We start from the raw sequence: 23889 nt of genomic DNA, 5'->3' as shown, positions 1-23889 counted from the left end.
GGGAAGACAAACTCACATCCAGCCATGTCCCACATCAGGGTCAGGCGGAGTCAGGCAATGCCAGTAATCAATAGGACTTGAATCCCGTTACACTTCCCCACTGGGACAAATGGCGGAGCATGAGAGCACACTGAGTGAGGAAAAAGGCACGAATGAGCAGAACTTCCAAGGTGGCGGCTGAATCGCGAAGAAGTGGTGGCAGATCAAGAAGGGGCCGCAAGGAGGGAGAAGCCCTTGACCCCCGTTAGGCCTGGGGGGGCCTATACAATAATGACAGACACGCCGTGGAGTGTGCACGCCTTCCTTTATTCGTAGTACCATGGAAAGTGAAAATGAACTTTACTCCCCCTCCCGCTTACGTCACTGCGTCACGTGACTATCTCAACGTGACACGGTCCCGGCCTCTTAAAGAGACAGAGTGGGTGTAACATCACCCCTAGACAAATGTCCTTACAACAATCTCAACATTCTTCCACCAGCCTAGCTGGCTTGTTCACGGCTTGTTGAGGCCGACTGCTAGTGGCTTCTCCTGGATCCTCTTCTGGTCTGTCTGTCCTCTTTGTTCCTGGGCGAGGCGAGAATCTTGGAGGTGTCCATAGTGTATCTCACGGGTCCAGTATCATGGGCTCAGGATCTGGGGGTTCCAGCCTTTCATTTCCCTGAGTTGTCATGAGCTTGAACTGGGAGCAGTTTCTGGTTATCTCTCGTTCTTCGTTTCCGGCAGTCACCATGGTACCTCTGACTGCATTGACTTGAAGTGGCTGTGGGGCGAACCTTGGCTCAGTTTTCTTGACTGTTGTCTGTTGCACTAGTACTTCATCTCCCACTTGAATGTCTTAGGCGTGCTCCTCTTCTTTCATCTGTCTGGATGCGGGTTTGTTCTTTCCAGTTTGCATCCCTCTCTAGGATGTCTGGGTCTGTTTCAGGTTTGTTGACCGGATGTCGTATGATCCGTGTGCGAACGTGGTACTTTACCATGAGTTCGGCTGGGGTCCTATTGGTGGCCTCATGTGATATATGATATATATGATATGATATGGCATTTGTAACGGGCCTATACACAAGTGTTTCAAGGCGCGACGAGGCGAGGGGGGAGGGGAGGGGAACAAGGGGAGACAGACAACGATCCTACTAGGCCAGGTGTCATTCAGATCGCGCAAGGGTAGAGGGGAAGGGAAAAGTGCAGGGGGAAAGGGAGGGGGGGGGAAGTGCAGTACAGGGTTAGTAGAATACAGATAAATAATAGTGGCCAGCTAGTGGCAAGTGCAAGGTAAGTGCTGGGAGGAGGGGCTGTAGGGATACAGAGACAGTCCCGCAGTGCAGGGGTTGCCATGGAGGCAGTGCTGGGAAGAGTGGCTGGGCCAAGGACCAAGATCGGTGAGTGGCCCAGTTGCAAATTCAGTGCAGGTACAGTGATTTTAGCATGGGAGAGGGGGAGAGAAAGCGGAGGAAAAGAGGAAGGTTTTGAGGTGCTTCCGGAACTGGAGATGGTTCTCCTCAAGTTTCAGGGAGGCAGGAAGGCTGCTCCAGAGGGAAGCCCCTGCTGCGGAGAGAGATAGATGTGGTGTGTTCCGGTGGTCTCGAAGCATCCTGCACAAGGCCTGGTGAGGGTCAACGTTTTCTAGTCTGGCTATTTGATCGATGACATGAATCTCTCAGCCATCCCATTGGCCTGCGGCTATCTGAGTGTTATTTTCTGATGTTTGAACCCTAGGTGTTTGGCGAAGGTTGCAAAATCATGGCCGCAGAATGGCGGGCCGCTGTCTGACTTAATGACGTCAGGGATGCCCCATTCACTCACGATTTCATCGAAGACAGCTGCGATTTGAGCAAAGGCTGTAGATGACGATTTCTTTACGATAGGGAATCTTGAATGTTCATCAATGAACAAGAGTATGTACTCCCCTGATTCGAGCGGTCCATAAAAGTCTACTGCCACTCTTTCCCACGGGTGTTCCGGTATCTGGGTTGGTTGGAGGGTTAGTGGCGCCTCAACTCTGGCCGTGCATTGGCATGCCATGCAGTTCCTTTCCCATCTATCTACTAAAGCGTCAAGGAACGGGAACCACATGTGGCAGCGGAGTTGTCGTTTGGTGTTGTCCGCTCCTCGGTGTCCCGCATGAGCTGTCTTTATTATGTCTGACCGCAGGGTCGCTGGGAACACTATCTTGCAACCTCTGAAGAATACCGCTTTGTCTTTGACGGCCAGTTCTGTATGAATCCTTGCCAGTCTGTCTAGTTCATCCCGATTCGCATCTGGATGTGCAAGTAGTGCTCTCTTGTAGTCCTTCCACTTGTTGTGTTCTGTGAGGTCAATCGCCAGGGCCATGGATGGATCAGCTGCTGAGGCTAGTGCGACCGTTTCTAGTGAGATCGCTGGAGGCAGGGCATTCGTGGTGACATAGCTTATGTACTCTATGTCGCCTTGTCTTGGCGTAGGTCTTCCTGTTGAATGTCGAGACAGGTAGTCGGCTGGATTCTGTTCACCCCCCGGACGATGTATGATCTGATAATCGTACTCTTGTAAGTGAATGCCCCATCGCTCGATCCTGGGAGGCATTTTTGTTTGCGGGTTCCGAAACAGTGAGAGTAGGGCTTGATGGTCCGTGATTAGCGTGAATTTCTTTCCTATTATCAAGATGTGAAAATGTTCACACGCCCAGACTGCCGCTAGGCTCTCCTTTTCAGCTTGAGAGTATGCAGACTCGGGGGAGTGGGGGGGGGCACCAGAGCCCTGCTGGCATAGGCTACTACATGTCTCAGGTGGGTGTCGACTCCGTTTGTCTGCGCAAGAATGGCACCCAGACCTACCGGGCTGGCGTCAACCACGATTTCGGTGTGCCACTCCGGATCAAAATAGGCTAGTTTTCTGGCCTCTGCTAGGGGGATTGCTTGATGGTGTCCAATGCTTCTTGGCATTCCGCAGTCCAAGCGAAAAAGTATGTCCTTTTTGAGGAGCTTTCTGAGTGGTTCAGTGATTGTGGCGTAATGCGGAATATATCTTGCGCAGTACCCTGCCGTGCCTAGGAACGATCGCACGTCAGCGATTTGCCGCGACTCCTGCAGATTGAAGATTGTTACAACTTTGTCCGGGTCTGGGGGCATTCCGTCTGCAGAGAATATATGACTAAAGAATTTTTACTTGGTTTTACTGAACTGGCATTTGTCAACATTCAGCGTAAGGCCAGCCTCTTGGATGGCTTTGCAAGTGGCTCGGAGAGCGACGTCATGTTCTTCTTTGCACTTTCCATACACGAGAATGTCATCACTGTAGTTCAGTGCTCCTCGGATTGGCCGAATGATCCGTTTGATGGCTTCATGAAAAATCTCTGTGGCTGATGATATGCCAAAATGTAGGCGCTTGTATCGGAATAATCTGTCGTGCGTGGTGAAGGTGGTAATGCCTCTCGAGTCTGGGTGGAGCACCATCTGGTGGTACCCTTGGTTCAGGTCCAGTTTTGATAAGAGGGTGGACTTATTTATTTGGACAATCATGTCCTCGATTCTGGGACCTGGGTGTCGTTCACACTGAATTGCTGTGTTGGCAACCAGCATGTCCACACAGAGTCAGAGGCATCCTCCGTCTTTCGGCACAATTACCAACAGAGACCCACAGGGTCGGGCCCGTCGCAGGCTAGATTATTCCATCGTCTAGGAGTTGACTGAGTTCAGCTGATACTGCAGCCTGCAGATGGAACCCAACTCTTCGTGGGTGTTGCGGGACAGGTTGGACTGTGGGATCAATGTGGAGTTTTACTGGGGGCCCTCTTAGTTTTCCCAGGCCTTTGCAGATGAGGGGACATTTTTTCATGATGGTGTCTTTTGACATCATCTCTGCGTCTGCGGGGCCAGACCGGACGTTAGACACGTATTCTTTCACCTCTGGTGTTGGTTCTGTTGAGAGGATTTTGTTGCCATCTTGTACATGAGCCGTAAACTGGATGCAGTTCTGTAACTGAGGAGGCATCTCCCCTTGGTTGGGCTGCGAATGACAGTGGTAGTGGTGGCGTGGTTGCCGTGGATGAGGCGACGGCCAAATAAGCCAATCGTTTGCAGGGGGTGGCAGCACCCCATTGATATATCTTTGAATCGGATGGTGTCAGGGCTGGTTTGTTGGGGGAACTGTTGCAACTCCTTTTCGCCCATTATGTTGACAGTGGCTCCCGAGTCGACTAGGAAGCAGAATTGTTTTCCCCCTATGTCCACTAGTATCCTGGGTGCTTCACGTGCTTGTCTTTCGTCCATGATAAGGTTGACAATTTCGTCATGCGGTTAGTGGCTGTATTTATCTCCTTGATATTCGAGGCTTTGATGGTCCTCTTCGTAGTGCACGAGGGGCTCTGGGGGTCCGTCGTATTCTTCTCTTATGTGGGATACTTGCTCGTATCCTTCCATACCTTGTGCTTCCTCTGGAGGGTATACATCTTCAAACATTCTGATGTACCTTCTCGGGTTTTGTTGATATGGTCTTGACTTGTAGGATTGTGTTTGTGGGCTTCTGTTGGGTATTTTGAACTGGGGGGCAACCGGTGGTCTTTGCGTTGGAAATGGTCTGCCCTCTCTGCAAACTGACTGAAAATGTCCTTCTCGGCCACAGTTGCCCCATCTCTGGGACAGTGCGGGGCAGGTCCCTGCGTGAGGAAAGGCCCATACCACAGCGATAGCATTGGCGCTGGGTTCTTGGCGTCATTGCGTAGTTGGAATTGGGCCCTCTTTCTGTTGTTCTGGCAGTATTGGACTGTATCGCTGCTATCGTTTCACTCTTGTCCTGTTTGGTGGAGGTGGTGCCTGTTATCTGCATCACTTGTTTTTCAACCCTTTCTAGAATTCTTGCCATTTGCCTGACTTCTTCAATGGTGATGGGCTTTTTGAGAAGCTGTTTTTTCAGGGTTCGGGATACACATTCTTCGATTACTCTCAACCGTATGGCCTCGTCGAGTGAGAAAGCATGGAACTGGCAGTTCGCTCCTTTTATTCGTAGGCGAGTGATAAATTCGTCCACCGTTTCGTCTACTGATTAAATATGTACCTTTCATAGTCTCTATTGGGCTCAATTACTAGCCGTCTCTTTAGTGCTGCAATCATTGCTGTGAAGTCAGCTTGTTCAGCCTGTGGGATGGTTTTCAATAGGACTTTGATATCATTTCCTGCTAGGTTCAGAAACATGCTGCGTAGCCATGGTGTCTTTTCCTCTCCTGCGGCATCAATGAAGGTATTAAAGTCCTCCAACCACTCAGCCCACCTCGGGCCTTTATCCGCTTGCGGCATCATGGAAAAGGGAGGAGGCATGCGCCATGCCGTGGTTGCTCTGCTCCCTGTGTGAGCAGGGGGAGCTGGAGCTTGCTGATCTTGGGGCGAGCTCATGTTGGTGGTGTAGGGCGTGGCGCTGTGGGCCGTGGGGGTGAGCAGGGGCTAGTTGTTGGCGCAAATGTCACCCACCTTAATCAGGAGACTGTCGAGTGTCCGGTGCGACCGCTGGCGGAATGCCGTGCAGTCGATGCCTGGGGCGCTTCACGTGGGCCCAGGAGAGGCTGGCTTCACTGATGTGGGTGGGTGGGTGGGCCTGGGATCAGACGTGCTGGTGCCTGCAGGAGGGCCTGGGATCAGGCGTGCTGCTGCTGCCACTGATGGAGGTGGATGGGCCTGGGATCAGGCGCGCTGGCGTTTATAGGAGGGCCCGGGATCAGGCGTCCTGCTGTTGCTGCTGCTGCTTTCATGCACGTGGTCAGCACGTGTTTCTCCCCACGTGCCGGCAGGTGTATGGAGGAGGCAGGCGGACCCGGAATCGGGTCGCAATGCGGGTGGAGGAGGAGGGCGGGTGTGGGATCACACGCGCAGATCGTAGGAAGCAGGAGGAGGAGGCGGGCCTGGGATGAGGCACAGGCAAACATGGGCTGGAGGTGCCGGTGTTGCGCTTCCGAACGGGATCGCCGATGGAAGAATAAAGGAGGAGGAGGCGGCGGTCTGGGAGACACCTCGTGGCCAGTTGTTAGGCCCGGAGGGGGCCTATACAATAATGACAGACACGCCGTGGAGTGTGCACGTCTTCCTTTATTTGTAGCACCATGGAAAGTGAAAATGAACTTTACTCCCCCTCCCGCTTACGTCACTGCGTCACGTGACTATCTCCACGTGACACAGTCCCGGCCTCTTAAAGAGACAGAGTGGGTATAACAACCCCCTTCCCCAGTGATCGATCGACTCTTGATTGGCGAGCCGCCTGAGCAAAACCGAGAGGGAAGGCTAGAAAAGGCTAGACAGTGTGCGCTATACAGTGTGCGCGATACCCGGGCCCCTCCTGCATGTCTGACCGAGGCAGAGAGGAGCTGCAGCGTAGGACTATCGTACTTGGCTCAAGGAACAAAGCAGCTGATAAAGAAACTTCATGTAACCGGTGAGTTGGAGGCAACTGTGTGATATCAGTCTATATTTGAAGTGAAGGTTGTGAGCGGCAATAGTGTTGCACGATGAACTGTTTGATGAATCGTCTAATTGAGAGACGCGGTTAAAAGCCACACAGCAAAAGGGAGTTGTCCTTTGAATTGTGTGCCCAATCGAAGGTCTGTAGCAAAAGCCTTTCTGAGAGAAATAACAGTGAAACCCTGAGTTTAAAGATATCAAAGGGGTATTGTAAGGGTCGTAAAAAAATCCTTTGCACAGTTGAAAGTCTATGAACTTACAATTTCATATAAAAGCTGAAAGAGTGAATGTAGGCTTGCGCCTGGTCGAGGGGAGCCTACACCTGTGATGCTGATATCGAACTGGTCCTGCAGGGGTCGTAGAGAGATACTTTGCACTGTCGAAAGTCTTCGAACTTACAATTTCATATAAAAACTGAAAGAGTGTACGTAGGCTTGTGCCCGGTCGAGGGGAGCCTACACCTGTGATGCTGAATGAATGAACGTGGGCTTGTGCCCGATACAGGGGAGCCTCCACCTGTGAGAAAGACTAGGTCCGAACCCGACTGAGGGAGACCCGAGGTGGATGAGCAACTCGAGACTTTGTATCATGAAATAAACCGAAAGAACCAGAACTTTACTTTGATCCTTTGTTGTATGTTCACCAAGTCACTTCTCAACCGAGAGACTTTTGATGATGAAGGGACTCTGTTCTGGGAGACACTGGCGTGCTTTAATGACTGCCTCCTTGGGCCCAAGAAGTCAGAGTGTGTTCCAAACTCTATTCTTGTTCCGCCTTGTCCCGCGCTGAAACGGGGGGGAAGGAGAAACTATGGTTCAGCAGTCCTGAACTACCAAGTGACTTGGACCTTTTATTTTGTTACACCCAGTTTCTTTATACACTTCAACATCCCACACCCTTTTTGTTCTTTAGAGTAAGGTTTGGCAATAGGTTTGTTAGTATAGGCCATCTTTGATTTGACAACATAGGACTAGGACAGCGTTTTATTTTATTTGATGGTCGTAGCTTGCGCCCATCGTCAGAAGTTCGGTTTAGATAGGCGTTTGTCCAACCCATGCAAAGTTCAATAAACACCCTTGAACTATACTTTATTGTGCCAGTCGTACTTTTGATACAACGCCTTCCTTACATAATATTGCAAGGTTGTTTATTGTGTTTCAACTTCATCCATATTACTTCTAAAATTGCATTATTACTTGTCTTTTCTTCACTTACTTTGCTACACTACAGTGTTCTATTGCCAGTGTTTAAAAGTAAAGTGCTGGTGCTCTGTAGCCAGAGCACCTCAAATGTGAGAGAGCATATAACAGCAGCATGTTTAGTAATTTACCTGCGTTTTTTGAATCGATAACAGTTGTACAAGGCCTAAATTAATAGAACTGTATGTTTATACATTCTGCCTAACTTGTGATACGAGTGCTCTGTGTGCTTAATTGAACCCTTCACAACACTCACAGTCTTCTAAGTCTAAGCCTTAGCCTTACTGCTCAATCACACTACCTTGATAGGGTTTGGTTACACATTAGTATCTTTGCCTGTTCGCCAGAATAGGGTGGCCTCTCAGAATCTGTTCACAGGGTGGATTCTGAAAATCCACATTAACAGTGACATTGGCAATAGATATCTGACAAGCGCACGCTGGATACACAAGAAAAGCTATGTTTACTTATTCCAAGTTGGCTGATGCCACTCTGTCCCGTTTCTGTGTACATTGCCTCGAGTATAAACAAGGAAGCAACATGGTTGCTATAAGCTCCAAACAGTGCAGCTTTATGTCAGTCAGGTCCGTATTGTGATTAGTCCATGTTGAGTCTTTGCATGAACACCTTAAAATTGAATTTGCAGTAAAACATGAGCTTAATTTAAGATATCCACAATAAGGGGTGACTGGACCAATATTACATTCGGTAGATAGATGTTGAGCCTGTCATCTACTTTAATTTTTTTTCTTCTCTACGTAGGCCACCATTACATAGAGGTGCCAATGCTATCAACTAAATAATTCTAGCAGCTACGAGCATGAATCCTACGACTTCATTTAATTGGAGTCACCTCACATTTTGAATCAATATTCGACAGAACAGAAATTTGAGTTCTAGCCATTTAATTCAATTATAAATCTTACTTTAAAGGTAAGCTGAAACTATGCCCCATAATATAAATTGAAAGAAACAGGGAATAGAATGTGTTAATCAAGTGGTCCTTTAGTTTAGGAACACAATTTAATATGAAGGAAGTTATAGGGATGTCATTATTTGGAAATACCCACAAGACAGCAGATAAAACTTCAACTGTACCAGCACAGTCAGTGGGTCCAATAGGTTTTCAGGAACAAATAGATCATACATGGATAAGGCAGAAGGATGAGACTTCAACCTTCATGGCAAATCATACTCAGAATCTTGTAATTTAGGAACTACGAAATCACCAAATGACAAGGCTGATCCTGTTAATATCAACAAGAATTTGTATAGATTATGGGCGGATGACAGTGCTTCAGCCCTCACAGAATAATGATGGCACGGTGGGTGTAAAATCTGAAGCGGTTTTGGATCTGTTGGACTTGAAGGCAGTATGGCAGAGTCTTTTTGTTTGGTAACACCCTTGCCCATGGGAGTGGACGGTGCCTTTTTCCTGCTGTTGGGGCTGGGGCTGCTGCAAAAATCACCTACCCTGTAAGGGAAATGCATAAGGGGTATAATTTCCTAACTCTAAGAAGAAAGACTAAGTCCTAAGGATTTTGCCACCCGGCGTGAACCTTTGAATTTTTGGAAGGTCTCATCTGCCTGTGAAACAGATCTGTGTCATGTTATGGCATGTCCAGTAATTTTGACTGGACGATATCAGTGAATTTAGCTGTACGTGTGCAGGAACATCTTTGTCAGAACGGCTGCAGTGTCCAGAGCATAACTCGAGATAAACACACAATGATACCTTGTGACCAGCTTTTTAGACTCTGTATCCCAGGGCACAATTGGAAAGGCTTTTGCCCTAATATCTGCCATCACTTCCTGAATTCCAGGCTTTTAGGGGAAAGGGTAGAATAAAGGACTAGAGGATCAGCAGCCTCTTGTCTCTGCTTTTGAGCAGATCACTGTCCATAACCAGAATAGAGGCAAGTTTGATCCACACTGGCCTCAATTTGTGGATCAGTAGCCCACTAAAAGGTAGAAGTACTTTGGATACTTTAGCTTGTAAAATACTATGGTGGCTCAAAATAAACAGTTGACAGAGAAGGCAAAGGAAGATCACGCTGAATGGTATGGAACTGGGGCCAAAGGCTCTGTCTCTCCCAGCTTCTCACTGGGGCCCAAACTCTGAGGGGGTGTGGGTGTGTACTTTCCACCGATCTGTCATTTTGGGGAGTAGCTAGGATAGGTTGTTTCAAATTGTCTCAGTGCCTGCTCAAAACATTGAGCACAGCGTTTCTTCAAGACTAATGCTGTAGGAGTATAGCATGAGATGGAAAGGGAGGATTTTGTTATCAACTTTGGTTATTCCTCAGTTGTCAGACTCCCAATGATGCCAGTGGTATTGATTCATAGAAAAGGAGGCATGGGTGCGGGAAGGGGACTTGTTCCAGAAATGGTGGTGACTTCTCTTCCTTTTCTTTTCTTTTCTGTATCTGCAGAATGCTACTGGTGTTCTGCTGAACAAGTATCAGGTTCAGATAAAGAAGTCTTTTGGGTGGTCCCTCAAGTAGATTTCTCTGGGATGACACCTTCGCGGAGGTCATAAAAAGATTTAATGTATGCTCCCTCAGGTCCTTGGGAGTCATCTTCTGACAGGATCTGCACTGTCTGGTGTCAGTCTTTTTCAAGACCCAAAAAAAAGACAGGGTGCGGATACGTCACAGACATGCAGTGGTGACAATCTGAGCAGGACTTGGAACAATGCTAAAACATTTTTCAAACATGTAGAGTGACCAAAAACATTCCCGAGTATCCCTGCAGAAAAACAGAACTCAACAAAAATGGCACCAGCGACATGGAGTATATCTATGGATAAAATCACTTCTGGCACAAGACGGTGCTAAGGAGACTTTGTGGAGCTTATGCCGTGGCCACACAATGCTACCTGGCAGCTGTAGGAAATAGCAAATATAAAAGAGATAATCAGGGGTCGGCTGTTTCTGGAGCTTTACAAATTGTTGTGTTTGTGTAATATATGTTACTTGCTGCATCCCATCAATACATTGATTTGAAATTGAAGGCACCATTACAAAAACACATTTTGAGTGGCCATTCTTCTAAACTTCAAAGATAGACGTTTGGTCCGTACACAGAAGTAGCAAGATGCAGAGCTGGTCAAAGCAAAACATGCAGTGAACTTTACCTCCTACTATTTCCAGTGGATCCAGAGTAATCTCCGGGGCAGCGTGATCGGCAGTTCTTTGCACAGTTGCATTCAATACTCTATTCATCACCGTCACTTTTGTATCATAAAAGATCAGACCTGCAGGAAAGAAATTATTTTCATAATGTTGTTTCATTATTTCACAAACTCAGTGGGCATCTTTAAATAACAAACATGGTGGTTTTCAGGGGGTAATAAAATGTATTCTACAAAATATATAAGATAAAATGTAGGTGACCCCCAAAAGAAAACACTGACACCATCAGCAGAGTAGAAATTATGCTGGGAAAATAATTCCAGAAAATCAAGCGCATTAGAATGAATTTCACAATTATCCTAATTATAGCTGATTGGGGAATAATAAAACTAAAAATGCCATCAAACTAAAGTGAAGAAAATATGAAAGAAATCTAGATGGGGCATCAGTTATTTAGCTCGCCCCTCCTTCACAACTGCAGTAGGCTGGAACAAAAAAATAAAACGGCCCTAAGCTGCTACACAATGCAGCTATAGAATATGGATGCCCTCAATACCCTAGCTTCACATATGACTGGGTACCTTTTCCTATATATAACTAGCCAAAGCGGCCCAACTGCAAGCCCAATGTATTTTTTATTTTACATGAAATATGTCCGGATGCTCACTCTCCAATTCAGACATATTACACAAAATGACTTAACTGAGGGAACGTTGACAGCATAACTCAAACGGTTTCAAACAAAATGTTTACAAAGTATTTTTTGGCCAAAAAGAAGCATTCCGTTGGAGGAAACATCTAGGGATTAACTGCTTACAAAATCCATGAGAGGTCCACATGGCTGCCCTACAGATGCCAATAATGGGCACTTGCCTGTGGAAAGTAACAGATGCTGCCAAAGATCAGGTGGAATGTGCATATAATATCCAAAACCAATTTGACCAAATACAGTCTTTCGGGAGAGGAGGCCAAGGTTGTGTTGTGGAACACCAAAGGCTCTCGTTTAAGGGCTTCTTCATAAGGGAATCTACAACTAAATGCAAGTACCACTAAAGGGGATGATTTCTAACAGTGGATAACGACGAAGCTAGCTGTGAAAGAGGCACTTGGTGCTTTCTTTCTTCACAGAGTCAACACTCGCACACTTGTTCAAGCAGGCAGCAACACCAAGGAAATATTGTTTACATGAACCAATCTAGAAGCCACTGCTGGACAAATAATAGATGGTCTATGTAACACTGCTTAGGGATGCAAACGGTTGATTCAGATCCCAATGGTGGTAGTGCTACTATTTGCCTTTGTATTGTTTCCTGGTTGTATCCTTTCGAGCTGCACACAATTTGTATGTTTGGCAATGGAAACCTATGTTGGGCATAAACTACTTCCTCAAGTATCAAGTGCTCAAAATGGTAAACAAGAGTGGAGTATCAACCCTTTTTCTTGAGATATGTCTTCACCCATGGGACTATCCAAGAAATCACTTTTCGGAAATAATAGATCAGAGTAGCAAAACTGACAATGCCTATTCGGAGATCAGATTTTTTGATGAATTCATGCTATGCCTGAATTTCTGAAGAACTTTGTGAATCGATGGTATCGGGGAAGGTGTAGAGGCATTTGTCTGGCCATTGGAGCAAAAAGGCACCTCCCCCCAAGGAAGTTTAACCTATCCCCATCCAAGACGCACAGGGCTGACACTAACTTTGCATTATGTCACTTTGCAAATTAACCCCGCTTTAGAAAATAGCTGTGAACTATGTTGTGGTTCAGCTCCTACTCCGCAGAGTGATTAAGATGGCTCAAACTCTCTGCCTCTGTTTTCATCACACCCTGACCACGAAAAAAAGCAACAGGAAATATGTTCTTAATTGCCCATTAGCAAAGCCGGATTACCATCAGGCACAGTACGCATGAGAGACTACACCTTGTTTAAGTACAATTTTGCAATGGCGTTGTCAGTGTGACTTCAACCACTTTCCAATGGGAACCAAATCCTACATGGCTAAAAATTAGCCTTAAGTTCCAATATGTTTATGTGTACCTTTCCTCTTGTGCTTGCTAGAGGGTGTGCTCTTGTACAGTGAAACAATAGGCTCACCATCTGAACTGTAAAGCATACATGGCCAGGGAAATCCAGGGTGAATGAGTCTAAAAAGGGAACCCAAGAAGAACAAATTACTTACCTTCAGTAATGTTCTGTCTGAAGGATTAGTCCTTCCTCCCACAGATTCCTCATCTTAGAAATATACTCCAGGTGTAAGTCTGGCTTTGGAAACCCTTTCAGCCACCAGGAGGGCAGTTGCAGATCTGCTCAGTACCAGATTCCCTGTTGTGAGCCCTCCAAAGCAGAGATTGCAATAGCTGGTGTTAATCGCCAGTTGCTTGTTGTTCTCATTGTGTGCACCTACCAAACCCAGAGCCTCTCAAATGGCACAACATGACTGCAAGAAGCTATGTAGCCCAGACCTTTGTGAAGTCAGAAGACTTGAATCAGGACGGCAACGATTCTCAGGAGGGCAGTGAATATGTTTGGAAGTCTTTAATTCTCTGCACTACGGGTCAAATAGAGTGTTGCGCACATTTCATTTGTTGCACATTTTCAAAAAGGAGTCTCCTGAAAGGGGTTCTGATCTGCAATCATACAGGTAGGGGAACAAATAACTCACTGAAGCCTCAGGCATGCCACTACTACAAATAAGACTTAAGAGAATACCATTGGAGACATTCAGACGAAACAGAAGACATTTGTCCTGCAAACGAAACCTGCCCTTGTGAATCCCAAGAAATTCCAGTGTTCTTTCCAGGTCAGGATGTGAAAAAAAAGCACCCAGAAGATCAAGTGCTTCTAACCAGTCCCCTTCTTGTAGGGACTCCAGGTTTTCCTGAATCTTCACCATATGGAAAGTTTTAAACTGGAGGAAAACACTTAGAAATGAAATTTCAGAATGGGTTTTATGCCCCTTGATTCTCTAGGGACTGTGAATTACTGGGAATAACATCCGAACCCTCTTTGCAGTTTACCCCTTGTCATGTTGTTTATGACCCATCAGTCGCAAGTCATCATGGATGATAAAACTGGCTTATCCTGACCTTTGCTGACCAGGAAAATATAGTTCAAATGATGGGGGCCACCATTACCTGAAATTTGTCAAGCAAAAGTCATAGGGCCTCATTACGACCCTGGCGGTAAGGGGTTAACGCCAGCGTTAGCTGCGCCGACCCCTTACCGCCAATTACGAGGTCCCTTAGCGCCATGGCGCTTTTAACACCTGCTTTTAGCAGGTGTTAAAATCCATGGCGCTAAGGGACCATGGAGTTAATTACGCCACCGTAATTTACGGTGGCGTAATTAACGCCTTCTCCACTCCCATTATGCCCTATGGGGCAAAAATGGGAATGGGGAAGGGTAAATGGGGATTGGGGACTTACCGCCCCGCCAAGGTCGGAATGGGGCGGTAAGTCCGCCAACCACCATGGCGTAAACGTAGTTTACGCCATGGTGGTAAAGTCACGGCCCAGGCGGTAACTTACCGCCTGGGTCGTAATGAGGCCCATAGAAAATGTAATTGAAGATGTGGTTGCAGCCTTCAGCTTAGAGCAATTTGTTGCATCGGCCACACTGCCCTTCAACCAAGCAGGCTGCCTATAATTATGGCCCTTGAATGGGAGAAATAAAGAGGTTTATGAGTTGATGGAGGATTAAAATATGATAGGTTATTTATAACGCACTTATTACCCAGAGGTTACTAAGCGTGGACCCAGGGATCGAACCTGTGTAGCTGAGTGTCGCCTTGCTTCCAAGGCGAGCACGTTGCCCCTGAGCTATCCTCCTCAGATCTGATCAGTCTTGCACTGCTGAAGCAACTCATCAGAATTTAGCTCAAGAATGTGATTCCCAAGATAAAGGTGAACCAACACTTTTTCCTGTCCATCCAGTTTAAATTTGGATGCCATGATGTATTGCAAGTGGGTGATTGCATTAGATAGATCTGTGCTAAAAGTAAACTACTGGAAAGATGACCCCATTGCTAAACTGAGAAGGAGTAAAAAATCTTACGCTATTTTGGGTTAAAGAATTCAACAAATGTGTCCAACTCATCCCTGATCAGACACAAGTAACTGTACATAATAGCACTGGAATAAACCTGCGTGAGTGCCAGACTTGATTTTCAAATTAAAAAGGAACTGCAGTCTTGCCAGAGCCCCAGTAACCTCAATGTATTCAGTTGAAAGATGTGCTTGCACAAACACCAGGACATCCATAGAGGTTTTGTATTTGTTGTCCAGGATTTTAGAAAAAAACATGCTCTGAATGTGGTGTCCCTCCATGAAAGAGCCAAAAACACCACGACAGTTGTAAAATGACTGACGATGTTTTTATTTGGACTGATGAACACACTAAATCCCCTTTGGCTGCTCACAAGGGGTTAATTATAACACCTCCAGAGCACTGGCTGTAATGCCTCTAAAATATCTGTTTGGTGGAAGCGTTGGCTCCTCATCTTCAGGAGGAGGTATTGCCCAGAAGAAGAGGCCTCATAGGAGCACTGGAGGAACAGACTGAGGCACAGGTATAACAACATAGGTTACAGATTAGGAGCCTCAACTGGAAATACACTGAACTGTGAAGACTTCTCTACACCTCATCAGAATAAAAGAATATGCATGAGCAAGTAGAGTCCATGTTAGGCAGAATCCTGGGCAGTGCCCTTAGGGACCACTACACACAATTAAGACTACAGCTGGCAATACAAGTTTTACCTTTGGTACAAGCCTGTACTACTAGGTTATAGTGGTAGCCGTAGCGGAGCAGCCAGGCTTATCTCAAGAGTATTTGAGCAGTAGCAGAGATTACACAAAGGGGCCACAATTACTGTGACTCAAGCAAACACTAACTCAAGGTTTCAGGTACAAAATATAAGTACATTTATTTTTAAACCATTTGTTATTAACACAACACTTCTATTAATTCAAAAACCACACGTAAAATATACTACAACTAACTAATTCACTTTGTACAGTATTATTCGAGATAAGTACCCTGTGTTTGAATGGAACGGTGTTACGAAACAGAACACGTTACCGTGAATACGATTGCAATCACTTTTGACAGTTTCGGTCTACTAGATAAACGCGTATCCGCAGTAAGAAATGCTACCGGGGTAAAAAAACACTTTGCACCCGAGATACCCAGAGAGAGTTGGGGGCAAAAATCACAGGCAATATGTTGGTTAGACAGACAGAATCTCAGAACACATATAGACAGGAATTCAAGAGTCAAAGGGCCGGAGCCAAAGTCAAGTGACACCGGGTGCCTGTTGTCGAGGATCACACAGTCGGACAGTTCGAGATTCAACATTGCCAAGAGTACTTTGATATTGTCAATGTTCGGAAGCAAAAGTTATAAGAAGGAGGGAAAAGTAAGGACGAGCCTTAAAGTAGAGAAATAGGGATTTCACCCAAAATTCCTCAAACAGGACACAGTACCTTTCCCAAAGAACGTAGCTGGTGCCACGGCAATTGTTCCTGTTGGTTTCCCGCAGACCCACGCTTTCCTGCAGCTTCAGCACGAAGAAGGACAATGAGGGGTCCGCACCACACAGGGATGAGGCCGGCAGCAGCGCCAATGAATAAAAGCTGTGCTCCTTAAAAACAGGATAGGGTATTTAAGTGGCTATACGGACCACGACAGCGGTCTGCAGCGATTTCGACCATGAAGGCGACCTCGACTGAAGAAGATGAGCTGGTTATCCCCACCAGGCTCAAGGGAAGAAGACTCCGGACTGGATCTCCTCTTAGTCGTTGAAGGGTAGATAGCGGAGGACTGCAGCAGGGCTTCACTGGTACGGGGTAGTTGCAGCCGTCGACCTCTCCTCCACTTCTCGTCGGTTCCTTGTAGTTCCAGTGGCGACTCTCTGACTTCTAGCCCAAGAGACCTGCCTTTTATGTGAACAATCCCCATTCACACAGCCTGGCTGTCAATCACCCAGCAGGGGGGTTGTCCAGCCCAGACAACCAACCTGGCCAATCATGACAAAGTGCGACTTGGGTTTCCTAGGATACCCTGTAGAGGGGATGACTACACCGCTCCCTCACATTCAGCCCACCTAAACACCAAGGCGCCTTGAGGAGGGCTTCTAGGTAGAACATAGTTTGCCGCGCAAAGTAAAAAACAAGAAGGAGTTTAACAAAAAGAAATGGCGAATAAACCACACCGGAGCCAAACGAAAAAGGATTTGGTCAAGCGGGTTTAAGTTTGAGGCTACACTATAGCCTATAATATTACCACAGTTATATAAGATAACCGCGGTAGAAATTTAGGGTAAATACCACTGCTACCAGCCATGTCTAAATGTTAAACGAGCGAAACAATGCTCCAGGAGGTACAGATAAAAAGAGTTAAGAGTTAACCCTTCCAGTACTCCATGTAAGATGGGGTGTACTGGATCTGTGGTTACTTTTGACTAAGTAAAGTTAATGGTAACTTTACCCTTTTCTGGGGGACAGTAGTCACCTCAGAAATGGAGTCGGTGGGAAGTCTGAACGACACACACAAAGAAGGGGGCTATTGAATGAAGTGGTGTACTCCAGAGGCCACAATCACAAAAACAGGTAAAACACATAGCAAAATACAGGTAAGAGTGGTGAAAAGCTCACACTCTTACCAAGTGGAAAAGAAACAACTCCAGAGATCCAGCAAAGCTGCTGAGGGACTCACTAGGTATGGGAAATTAGCCATGAAATGGGAATTCTCCCTAACAGTCCAACAGAGTAGGACCAGGCTGTAAATTGTGGGAAGACCCGGAATAAATTATATTTGTGTGTCAGTAACAAAGGACAAGGCGGTTGCTGAATTACATAAATCACATGCCTAAGACGCTATACACTGGAAAAAAAGCATCCTTGGAACAAATATGATGTGCCTGTTTTATTGACTAGGGGTCAGTCAGATACAGCCATCAACTTCAACAATGTTTTCTCTATAACATTTTTTGTATAGAAATATTGCCACTGGGGTGCATGGCCTGGCATGCAATGTGAAAACATAGCCACCTGAGGGTCTCTTGAGTATACAGGGAGAAGGAAACACTGAAAGGCTAGATGGAACACTGATGCCGGCAGCCTAACTTCGGCTGAGATGTGGGAGAACCTGGAGAAACCCCAGGCGTGAAGATGGAGCACTGGGTGGCAGAGGAGCGTGGCAGGCCTCCCGAGGGGCCTGTATCGGGGCCCGTATCTGGGCCTGGTGGCCGTGCTGGGGCCTCTATGCTGGTAAGTGCTGTGCTGGATCTTGGCGGCTGTGTGGCTCCACGCTGGTGCATGCTGTCATGAGGGTTCCCTGGTGAGACTGCCCAATGGAGCCGGCGGTGGATGAGGGAGGGCCCTCGTACTGGTGCCTGGAATGGGGCGTGGCGTCCCGAGCACCGAGCGGGTCCTGTGCTGCTGGGGCTGCATTGGCCTGTTGTCGGCAGGCACGGCCTCGAGGTGTTGCTGGCCTTTGAGGGCTAGTGGCCGCTGTGCCCCTATGGAGGTGTGGGGCACTTAGAGTCCCGAGGTCAACCACCACTGGGCGGAGATCCTGGATGGCAGCAGCGGCACCTCTGCTGCCACAGGGCAGCGCTCTGCATAGGAGGAACAGTGGCCCTGACCCCCCCCCCCCTCACCCCACAGCCCCACATCAACAACTTGCAGAGGCCTACTGCCTCGCAGAGGGCCCCAGGATCCACCTGAACTGAGGACATGAGCGATAAGACCCCCCCAAATGCTTTACAGCCTGTCATGGTGAGTGAGGTCCATAATGGCTAAGACGACAAAACACAGAAGACGTTGGTGTAAAGACTGGATGGGGGTATCTGTACTTCTGCCCTCTATATCGTTGGGACAGACACACAGAGTACTCCAGCCAAGCTTCTCTATATGGTAGTTTGGACGAGCAACCAAAGCTTGTAATGTAGGCTGGTTCTTAAGTACCGTTTTTCCCCAAGCCCCCACAAAGGAATGTCCACAAACTATGTTAGGTGATAACACAGCTTCTTCATATAATGTAAGGTTCCGATAAATATATACATAAAAATAACACACTTTGTACTTTGGCAACACTTATTCAATAATGGCAACAATATATGCTGTATTGGTACCACCCTAGACTTAAACTCAGTAATAATGCAACAACTGAGGACAGTTTTAAAAAGACATGTGAATTCTTAAGTAAGGTGTACTTTAATAGATTAAGGAACAAAGCCATGTTAGTTTCAGAACATAAGCAGTATACTTTAGTGAGACTCAAATAGTAATACTATGTGAGAAACGCCCACCTGGTTACCTGGATATGGGGGAAACCCAACCCCTGTTTCATCAAGCAATCCTGTGCAAGTGGTTTTACCAGGAAATATTCTGTTAGCTCCACCCGAACGCTTTGCTGGGGACCCCAAAAGGTTCGCCGTGTTTATGAACCAATGCCGCTTGCACATTTTATGCAGACCGTGAGCCTTTCCAAATGACCAAGCCAAAGTAGCCTTTGTATTGTCATATCTTAGTGGCAGCACAGCGGATTGGTCCGTTCCATTAGTCAACCAGGATGATCCTCTTCTCCGGGATTTTCAGGGTTTTCAAAGGAGCATGAAAAAACTATTCGCCAGACACTCACAGGGTCAAGCCCCGGACAACAAACTTTTATCCTTACGACAAGGTAACCAGGATCTGCTAACCTATATTGCAACCTTCAATAGGTTGGTGGGGCCGGAGGAAAAACGAATTACATTGTTTCATCGTGGACTTCGGGGAGAACTCAAAGATGTCTTGGCTCAAGTTGTGAACCCACCTCAGGATTGCACAGAATGTATAGACTTAGTGGTCCAGCTAGACCACCGACTTCAGAACAGAAAGACTGATCGAGCTAAGTTCGAGAACCGGGTATTGGTTAAACCCAACGTTGCCCACAAAGGAGCAGATGCATCTGAACCTATGCAGATTGGGGGGAGTTAAAGGACCCTTAACTCAAAAGGAAAGGGAAAGAAGACAACAGATGCAGTTGTGTCTGTACTGTGGAACCTCAGGACATTTTCTACAGGATTGCCCTACAAAACCACCCAAGAAGGTGGTAGGAGTTGCTGATAAAAGCCACAGAGCCTGATTGGGAAACGACCACGCCGACAATCGTAGAGGTCTGCTTGCCGAGTTTAAAGAAGGACACTCAGACCTTGCATCTGATCATCCCAATGGTCCTACTTGATCCCAGGCAGCCATCACGTATGCACGCAGTAAGGGCATACATAGATAGCGGGGCTGTAGGAAACTATATGGACCACGAATTGGTGTCAAGGATGAATCTACCTCTTTGCAAAAAGACCACTTCGGACGTCATCACCACAGTTGATGGAACTGAGATTGCCTCGGGGCCTGTAACTCATTCCACTACAGAGATGACAATGTTGAGTCAAGATGGGCAACGAGAGACTATTGTGTTTGATCTAATCAAAGCCCCACAGTTCCAGATAATACTGGGGATGCCATGGTTGGAAACACATAATCCTTGTATAGATTGGCGAGAGAAGAGAATAACCTTCCCGGATTGTGCACACACCTGTTACCCGGAGAAAACTTTGAACAAAGGCCTGGCTACAGTCGTTAACCCAATCATGCAGTTTCCTCAGGAATACCAAGAATTTCAGGATGTTTTTCAAAAAGAACAGGCCAATACATTACCTCCTCACAGATCATACGATTGTCAAATCGACCTCCTACCCGGTGCACAACCCCCATGCAGTAGAATCTCACGGAACCTGAAAATCGTTACCTATGGCAATACTTGGACCAATACCTTGCTAATGGCTTTATTCATCCTTCCAAGTCTCCTGCATCCTCAGCTTTATTCTTCGTGCCAGAAAAGGAAGGTGACCTTAGAACGTGCATAGATTACCGCACATTAAATCAGATTACGGTAAAAAACCGATACCCATTGCCTCTGATCCCCGAATTACTAGACCAAGTAAAGGATGCTTGTATCTACACTAAGTTAGATCTCCGAGGGGCATATCATCTGGTACGTGTCAAGAAAGGCGACGAAAGGAAGACTGCCTTTCGCACCAAGTACGGATTATTCGAATATCAGGTGATGCCCTTAGGGTTGTGCAATGCACCAGCAGCCTTCCAGTATTTTATGAACAATGTCCTTCGTGAACTCATTGACGTCTATGTCGTCGTATACATAGATGATATTCTAGTGTACTCCTCCTCAGAATCAGACCATGTTAAGCACGTGCGTGCAGTCCTTGAGAAACTACGCCAGCACAAGTTATATGCAAAATTGGAAAAATGTGTTTTTCATGCTACGGAAGTTGAATTTCTTGGATTTATCCTGACTCCAAAAGGAGTCCGAATGGACTCTCAAAAGGTGGACGCAATTCTCAAGTGGCCATCACCCAGTTCGGTCAAAGGGGTACAAAGCATGCTCGGATTTGCTAATTTCTACCGCAGATTCATTCCGGACTTCTCCCATCTTGTACACCCCATCACAGCACTTTTGTGAAAAAACAAACGCTTCTTGTGGACCGAAGAGGCTGAAAAGGCCTCCCAAGAGCTGAAAGCGAAATTCACATCAGCACTTGTCTTAAAGCATCCACGCCCTGAGCTTCCATACATAGTAGAAACTGATGCATCCAGTTTAGCCATGGGAGCTGTCCTGTCCCAGAAGGATCCTGAAACCGGTCAACTTCACCCAGTAGAGTTTTGGTCCAGAAAGTTCTCAGCACCTGAGCTAAACTATGCGGTTACCGATAAAGAGCTATTAGCCATCAAATCCGCCTTTAAGGCTTGGCTGCTCTATCTTCTTGGTGCCAGGCATACTATTACCGTAATCACCAATCACCGGAACCTGCAGTATTTAAAAACAGCCAAAGCCCAATCATCGCGACAACTTCGATGGGCATTGTTCTTTGCCGAATTCGATTTTGTGATCACTTATCGACCAGGCTGCAAAAATGGCAAAGCAGATGCCTTATCCCGAATAGGGATGGGAGAATCAGATGCAAACCCGGAACCGGTGCCAATAATTCCCGAGCAAAGAATTCTTGGCATAACTACTCTACAGACACTAGAAGATATTCATTCAAAAATCCAACAACTCTTCCATCCAGCAACCCTGCAGGACTGGGTAAAGAAAGGCCCAGACTACTCAGTCGTCAATGACCTACCTTACTATCAAGCACAACTATTTCTACCACACAAGGAAATACAAGAACTAGTCATCTCCAATTAGCATGACACCCTGATGGAAGGGCACCCAGGTATCGCAAAAACTGAAGCGAAAATTAAGAGACAGTTCTGGTGGCCCACTTGGCGAAAAGATGTAAAGTCATTTGTGATGTCTTGTGGCATTTGCGCCCAAAACAAAAGCCAGAAGAAAAAACCCACTGGCCTTTTACAACCTTTGGATATTCCACCTACACCATGGCACACCTTGTCTTTAGACTTTATTACAGATCTACCTCCATGTAATGGATTTAACACCATCCTAGTTATTGTGGATCTTTTTTCCAAGATGGCCCACTTTATTCCTTTAAAGGGGTTACCGTCTGCTTCAATTCTGGCCAAGGAGTTCCTCGAAAACATTGTTCGATTACACGGATTCCCTTCCGTATTGGTTTCTGACCGAGGTAGTCAATTTATCTCGCATTTTTGGAAGAAATGTTGTCAACTGGCACAAATCGACGAGAGGCTATCAACAAGTCACCATCCCCAGACCGATGGTCAGACGGAAAGGACCAACCAGACCCTTGAACAGTACCTACGCTGCATGCTACACCAGACCGAAATCAATTGGAAAGATATATTATGGATTTCCGAGTACGCATACAATAACCCTGTACATTCAGGAACCGGACAAAGCCCTTTTTATACCGTATATGGACATCACCCTCGAACCTCAGAACTCAATTCGCCTCAGCACTTAGAAATGCCCGCAGTTAGTCATTTGCACTCTACTATTACACAAACCTTTAAGGAAGCCACAGAACATTTGAAACAAGCAAAAGAGAAATACAAGAAAAATGCTGATCAACATAGAAGTGAAACTCCACAATACCAGATTGGGGATCAAGTTTGGCTGGCTACAAGACATACCTCTGAAGGGAACTCCGACTTTTAATCCTAGATATTTGGGACCTTACACCATTAAGGACATTATCAACCCGGCGGCCTTCAAATTGGAATTACCCTCTAATATGCAAATTCATCCTGTCTTTCATGTTTCACTTCTAAAACCAGTTCAACCAGGGACAAGATTAACCAAACCACCTGATCCCATCTTGATAGATGGAGAACCTGAATTCGAGGTAAAAAATATCCTGGACTCCAAGATGATTAAATCAAAACTTTTTTATTTGTTCGATTGGAAGGGCTACGGACCACAAGAAAGATCATGGGAGCTTAGCGACCACGTTCATGCACCTCGGTTGGTGAAAAGATTCCATCGGAACTTCCCAGACAAACTGGGGCCAGGGGGAAGAACAACTTTAGGAGGGGCTTTGGGGGGGGAGGGGAGGGAGTGCTGTCATGATGCCTACCCCGGGCATCAGGACCAAGGCCCTCAGCTCCGGGAGCAGGCATCCAGACATTTGTTTAAACCTCAGCAGCCCTGGCTAGGGGCTGTCTGGGTTCAGTCCTGGCGCCTCAGGCGCCAGGCTCATCATAGAAATCAGTCCTGGCGCCATAAGCGCTAGGCTCATAGACTTTACTTACCTGATGCAGACCATGCTGCAAATGAGTCCAAGCCTACATGAGGCCTGGATGGGACTATTTTGTTACAGGGACTATTTTTTACTCGGGCGTGGCTCTAAGGAACTTCTTACCTGGAACTACTTTGGAGGCTATTTAAACCACACCCGAACAACAGCGCATGCTTCGCGTTATTCTGCAACCAGCAGCGTGACGCTCACCGTGCCTGCAGCCAGCATCCAGTCTTCTGCCACGCCCGCGTGCCTGCAGTCAGCATCCAGTCTTCTGCCACGCCCGCCTCGAATCCGGAGCTCCTACAATAAATAAGAATAAAAGGACAAGGTTAGAAAACTAACTTATTTCAAATTCCTCACCTAATTCCGGAACCATTTCATCTCCGCACCTGGAAAGTACATCAGTCC

At 46.6% G+C, this 23889-nt stretch overlaps 1 protein-coding gene across 8 annotated transcripts in view; it reads right to left on the bottom strand.

Moving 5' to 3' along the window:
* The window catches only part of HECTD4 (HECT domain E3 ubiquitin protein ligase 4), a 4298785-nt gene that overhangs the window by 404152 nt on the left and 3870744 nt on the right, over positions 1-23889 (bottom strand). For all 8 annotated transcript variants that reach the window (XM_069619495.1, XM_069619492.1, XM_069619493.1 and 5 more), the window contains one exon: positions 10756-10875. In XM_069619495.1, coding sequence (XP_069475596.1) covers positions 10756-10875 — 120 coding nt within the window. The remainder of the gene's footprint in view (positions 1-10755; positions 10876-23889) is intronic.

Source organism: Ambystoma mexicanum, chromosome 10 (assembly GCF_040938575.1).
Source record: "Ambystoma mexicanum isolate Mex_15411 chromosome 10, UKY_AmexF1_1, whole genome shotgun sequence".
Lineage (NCBI taxonomy): Eukaryota > Metazoa > Chordata > Amphibia > Caudata > Ambystomatidae > Ambystoma > Ambystoma mexicanum.
The sequence above is the reverse complement of the archived record's forward strand: the minus strand, read 5'-3'. Positions and strand labels throughout refer to the sequence as shown.